General features: G+C 38.3%; 1 protein-coding gene across 1 annotated transcript; it reads left to right on the top strand.

Annotated features, from left to right (window-relative positions):
- The first annotated feature begins 1,292 nt into the window (after positions 1-1,292).
- On the top strand, positions 1,293-6,726 carry oip5 (opa interacting protein 5). Its single transcript, XM_020622969.1, has 5 exons — positions 1,293-1,614; positions 2,322-2,388; positions 2,566-2,688; positions 2,891-2,972; positions 3,438-6,726. The coding sequence occupies exons 1-5, from the start codon at positions 1,437-1,439 to the stop codon at positions 3,528-3,530; spliced, it is 543 nt and encodes a 180-aa protein (XP_020478625.1). The 5' UTR covers positions 1,293-1,436; the 3' UTR covers positions 3,531-6,726.
- The last annotated feature ends 6 nt before the right edge of the window (positions 6,727-6,732 follow it).

Here is a 6,732-nt window from a genome sequence, read left to right on the forward strand (position 1 = left end):
TCTTGCTGGAACTGTTTCTAATCAATTTATTTAATATATTCCAAGTACCTCTCATGTTATTTTTATTATCCTCTAATACTTTAGAGTAATATAGTTTCTTACATCTCCTCAAAATCTCAATTCATTTGTTCTTATATGACTTATATTTTTCTTCCGCCTTCTTTGATCTGTCCTTTATGAATTCCTTATATAACACATTCTTCTTTTTACATGCATTCTGTAATCCCTTACTCATCGACGGTTTCCCACTGTAATTCCTCTTGTTTTTATACTGCTTACGAGGACAGTTCCTGTCATATACGTTCATGAATATATTTAAAAATTGCTCATATGCTTTATCTAAGTCTTCCTCTCTGTAAACTGGTTCCCAGTTTTGCCCCATAAAATCCTCTTTTAGCCTCCTTACAGCATGTTCATTCGTCACCCTCCTATAGAAAAGATTTGTTTTTGGCCTCTCTTTTCTATACTGGCCCTCATAAACCACAAATACTGGTAGATAATCACTAATATCATTTATGAGTAATCCACTTGTCATTTTACTATCCATAACATTGGTAAATATATTATCGATTAATGTTGCATGCTGGGTTGTTACTCTACTTGGTTTTGTAATTATTAAAGCGATACGCGCACCGACACGGGGTTTTGCTCTACGAGCTCGACGCATCGGTGTTGCCGGACCCATCACTATTCAACAGTAAATTTGTATTGGCTTTACAGTGAGTTGAAGAGGTGAGAGTTGTGATTTGCTCGGACTCCAGTTCATCATTCGCCACCTTGAAATACGGCCATTCGCAAAGTAGACGCGATGTTCTGATAAGAGTCCGAAAGTTGAGATTAAATTTACCATTTGTATGGATACCAGCTCACACAAGAGTTCCGGGAAATGAGTCAGCCTCTAAATAAGGATAAGGAACAGTGATTAGCAAGGAGGTTCCAGGTTCAAGCCCCGGCCGACCCGGCTCATGTGCCTCTTTCCGGGTGCAAAGACATGCAGGCTCCCTGGTTGTCTGTTTTTAAGTCCCAGCCCTGCGATAGACTGCGACATGACCGGGGTGTAACCTGCTCTCGCCCAATGTCAGCTGGGATTGGCTCCCATGACCCTTATTCGGATAGGCGTTATAAATAATGGATGGAAGTTCAGATTTAATACATGGCTACCTTCAGATTTTTGAAAATAGTGATCTTAGTAAGTTTATGTAAGATAATGCAACGCTGAGATGATAAGTATATTGTTGTAGCAGTTTTAATATAATCGTTGCGTTATTTAAGTAATACCTAACGCCGAGTCATTTTGATTCACACTCCAGACAGTAGGTGGCGGTAATGCACGTAAAAAAATGTTCCCCAACCGCCAGTAAACAACAGTGAAGGAGACGAGTTCGCGGTAGCAGGTAATTCATTCATAATAAGGAAGCAAGACAAATGTCTTCAACATGGAGTATGATGAAAGCGTCTTAATTCGACATATGAACAATGTGAAGCTGACCGCAGAGGCACAGCACAAACAGCAGATGACTATCCACTGTGCGCAATGCAACACTGTCCTGGGAGACTCCTACGGCATCTGTGGGGAGGTACACATTGAACGTATGGACTCGATCATGTGTCTAAGTAGGTTCACTTCATCTCTCCCCGATTATTGTTGACCGGAAATATTAAAATGATTCCTGTTGTAAATGTAGGCCCGTGTGTTGTGTGGACTAGTTGAGCTGAGGTGGCAGTCTGCTGATGCTTTGTCAAACAAAAACTAGTTAATAGAGTTTTAGAAAGTATTGTAGCATGCACTGTTTTGGCAAAATCCTAACTCAAGGTCCTCCACTTAATTCTTTTGGAGCTTTCCACCACATTTCATGGTCTTCATCAGTGATAGTATTTCATAAGTTGTTATGTTTTCTATAAATGCATTTGCTGAGGAAAGTCTGCTGCTGTTTGGTAAGGTTTTATGATTTAGTTTTATATTTATTTAATTGTGATTTGTTTGTTTCTTTTGTAGTGTTTTATAATATGTTAAATCAAACGGGCCATTATAATTGGTCGTTAGAAATCTGTTTCTGCATGCTAATCTTACAGTAATTTATTACAATATAGCATAACTAAGGAAAACATGGTGCTTAAATGATAAAGTATATGAACAAATTCAAATATTTTAAAACAATTTAGTAAAACACTCAATAAAACCAGAGATATTCGGTGCCATTAGTGGAAGTGTATCCATAACATAGCACAAGAAGATGTATCAGACTATATTGCCGTTTTGACTATTTTCCTACATTACCGGACATGTACACACGATGACAGAGCTTCTTGTTTCCGTTCAGGAGTAACTGATGATGTGGTCATCAGTGATGCAATGGAGTCAGGACATAAAGGGGACCTGGCTAATTGGTGAGTGAATGTGGCAGTACTTCCCAACAGCAAGGAAAATATATGGATCAGCTACATATAGAGGTTTTAATGTTATCAAGTAACTTGCTTGTTTTAGTCAATTAGTTGTGCACATGACTGAAAGGTTATGGTCACAGGCCTACAGTATGTGTTGTCACTGCTCTTGTTTACTTTCAGCATCTTCAGTTCTCTAAAATGTCACGGCTGCAGCTGCATTGTGGGGAAAGTTATTCATTCAGCTCCGTCACATTTGGCTACAATTCGCTCTCTTTTTCTCCTCTACAAAGCAAACCTCAGTTGGTAAGCTTCTGCTGAGTAAACAAGCATATTCTGTACAGGTGAATGTTGTCTGGAGAGGCTATAATGATCTAGTGCTGTGTGAGTGTTGTCCACTGCATTAATTGATTTTCTTAATGCTCATGTTAGAGATTAAACAGCCACACCTGCACGTTTTGACAGTTTGAAGTGACTGACTTCACCCGTTTCTCATTTTTCTCTGCAGTTACATCCTCACCAGCAGCTCGATGGTGAAAGCGTCCAAAATCACATTTAATCTGAAGCCCATCAGAGAAAGCATTAATGAGGTGAAACAATGACATTTAATTTACTGTGATGACTATGATTAGAACCTGGATGTACAACTGCAGCGCTTCAGGACATTCTTTAACTCAAATAATAATCTCTTAATCTGAGAATATCAGTACTCTGCCATATGATAAACATTTGTTCTGTGACAGGTTGTTTTACTTGGCATGACCTGTGGTCATACATCTAATTAAATAGATGATAAACAGTTTGATCATGAACCTGTGGGTGGCACCACCGTAATACCTTAAGATAAAAGCTCGGCAGGACTGTAGAAGGCTCTTGGCTGAGTGGCCAATCAACATACCAGCCAATCCAGTTGCCTTTGAATTTGGACTTCATGTTTTCCCACATCAAATGGACAAAGGACAGCTGGAAAGAAAATGCAGGCGGGAATGATGGATGCTAAAAAACAGATGCCTTTTACTGATAGAACATCTGTTCCTTGCTTTCCTCCACCGCAGGTGAGAGAGCAGTTTGAAGAGCAGCTGGATCAGATGTCACGTGTTAACAGCAAACTGACCGACAAGAGTGTTTCCAGTGAACAGGACAAGTAGCGTGCACGAGCAGTCTAGACCTGGTCCTGGGATTAGGCACCTTGTGTTTTTCAATCTGCTGCCTGCCTGTATACTATTTCTATATGTTATTGTTCTTTTCAGTTTTGTTTTCATTAAATGCTTTGACATGTTCGTATACATCCCTGCAGCTGGAAAACTGATCCCTTATTTGTTTTGTTCAATCTTTGTGTTTTCATTGTATATGTTGTGGTGCAGAAATTTAAAAAAATTCCAATTGCCACTTAGCTTGTTATCTGGATTTAAAAGATTCTAACATGTATTCACGTTAATGTACACATACTTAAAGTGGAAAATTCAACACAAGAAACCTGTGACTTAATCTAGTACCGCCAACAGACACCTCTGATTCTATTAAGTTCATCTGTGATGGTACATGGTGGTGTTTTTGTTAGTTTTTTTTTAAATAAATAGTTCCCTCTAGAACTTCATTGTTGTTTTTACATTTACTTTTGCTTACAAGCAAGACACAGGGTGTTAATTAGTAATCTTTAGAGGCATTGTGGTACATTTTGGCTTGAGAGCTAGGCCAGCTTTGTCCCTGCTTCCAGTCTTTATGCTAAGCTAAGTTAACCACCTCCCAGCTCTAGCAACTCACTGATTTTCAGAAAGGAAGTGACTGTTGAACTATTGCTGTAACCATAAAATTCGATTACGTTTCACATCTGTCACCGCCCTCCATGTTATTCTCTCCATATCAGCAAACTAATTAAACATTAACACCCAGCCGTCCAATTGGCACCATGCTGCATTTTATTGCTGAACTTCTGATACAGATTTTTTTAGTTAATACAAAACCAGACAAGAGGCTCACACATAATAAGCATGCCCATTTCCTCCTTCTGGAGTGCATAGTTTCTACACAGTCCACCTCTGCAGTGGAAAACTTGGTTAACAAAGTCATGTCACTAATCTTCTTACCCAAGCTTAGTTTTTTTTTTTTTCTTCATGGGAACAAAGGTTGGTCAGTGTTTTTCAGCTACACTGTCGCTGTGCTGCTGTGGTCATGTTTGACGCAACAGAGCGCGACAGCAGAACTCTGAAAACTACTCTGTTATGTCTTTTTTGGTGCTGTTCAGTCTGTGAAAACCACAGCTGATGGTCAAAGCTACTTCAGCATGCTTGCTGCAGTGTCAACTGTCCCTTATCACAACATCTGATATGAACATTTCAATATCCTAATTTACACTCATTCACATTACAAAGTTGGATTATTGCATGCAATACATATCATTCATTATTCTGTTAAATCATGCATATTTTTTAAACCCATATATTCATGTTGCTAGATGCCTATTTGCTTATAAATTGTGATTATAAATCCCCACAAAGAGCATTACAGGGTTTTTAGCACACAGTATTCAAGACAGGATGCTGATGAAGATGGTGCAAGTCAGTACACAGAGAAAGTGCTTTTCAAACAAGTGTCACGTTTGTTCAGTAAGTCATTTGCAGCAGCAGAATTACTGAAAGTTTGTATTTCTAAAGGAAGGGGCAGGTTTTGTGAATGTAAAAATGCTACAAGAATTGATACGACTCCCAAAAAAGTAATAATCGATAGCTACCATAGGCATACTGGGGGGATCCTTTCAGTTCTTACACCCTGGCATTAAACTCATGCATTATTGTAGGTTATTGCTTCTAAAACTAATCAAATACAATTTTATGGATTTAAAATATAATGCTCTATGAGGTATTATGTACAGTACAATGTCATGGTGAGATCTAAATTCTAGGACTAAAATGCTACATCTGATTCCTAGTAACTGGATCTAAATAGGGTTAAAATGCTACCATTAATATAACATCTCTCTAAAGACTTCTGTCATTATCACATTATTCCTTGGGAGTTTTGGCTGTCGCTTAATAATAACCTAATTCCTCTGGTGCTTGGGAATGGCATGAATACATTTTTAGGACATCTTTTAAGCATTTTTGTCCAGAATACAGCATTTGTTTTAGAAAGCACTAACTTGCAGTGAGCACACTGTATATGTAAAACAGCTTGAATCAATGCTTTAACTGCAAACCCTGACTGTCATACTCCAAATGCATTTTCATTACACAACCTAGACATGCAACAAAAAGCAAATCTTGCATTAATCTAAGATTTTAGGGCACAGCTGTGTTTAAATGTTGTGTATTCAAAGGCTTGGCACATCGGTCTACCACCCTTTAGTTTTAGTGAAACCGTTTTGAGCTTTAACTTTGTGTAGAAATTGATTTCACTTGTCTTCATGAAGCAAGCATCACTACTGGTCATGCATGGCTAATATAATGTTGGCACCACAGTCCCACTAAATAAGCTAATGCACATGATTCTATACATATCTTAATGGAAGACATTGGTGATTTTGTTGCTTTCAAACAACTTGTCACTTGTTTATACAATATACAGTTTGGTCAACAACATGACAGTTAAGATCAAATATTGCACAAATCCCGGTAACTGTGATTTTTTTTTTCTTCTGTCTGTGAATAAATCTTATAAGAAACGAACAAAGAAAACTGAAAAAATGTGACCGGGGTTTCCTTCAACTAAGGACAAATACAAGATGAATTGAAGCTGCAATTTCAGCACTGGTATCTCTTAACTTACTGGAAACATGATGTTTGATCAACTTTGTCAGACAAACCAGATTCATTTCAGTTTTGGGTTATTGTGTTTCACTGTTCACAGCACTAAAGGAATCAGATGGTCAGTTCTTTCGCTAGCTGTTCATGTCAACACTGTTCTGTTTATGTCTGGCTAAAAAGTGTACGCTAAGGGAGGAAAACCAGACCACACTTTTGTAATAAACAACAGACTTCAAATACTATAGGCTGCTGAATTTCAGGGGGGGAAACTGCCAATTCTGTCTTTACCTGCATTTGTGAATAAACCTGAAGACTTGACAAACAAGAGCACTATGAACCCGAAATGCAAATATGAGACCATGGAGTGAAAGTATGATCTTGTGACTTTTAGAACAGATGCACAGGAGACCACAGGCTGAGTGAGTCAGTGTTTTTCTCAGAATGGTCAAGCTGAAAGTAAATGACACCATTCATCATGTGCTGGCAGGCTCCCCTGTCTTGTCTTAGCAGCCTCAATATTAACTCTCTAAAACAAACCAAATTACTTCAGGATTTACATATAAAACTGCTGTGGTGATTGATAAGAGTTAAGCTACTTGTACGCTGT

The sequence above is a fragment of the Monopterus albus genome, unplaced genomic scaffold (genome assembly GCF_001952655.1).
Source record: "Monopterus albus unplaced genomic scaffold, M_albus_1.0 scaffold290.1, whole genome shotgun sequence".
NCBI classification, from domain to species: domain Eukaryota; kingdom Metazoa; phylum Chordata; class Actinopteri; order Synbranchiformes; family Synbranchidae; genus Monopterus; species Monopterus albus.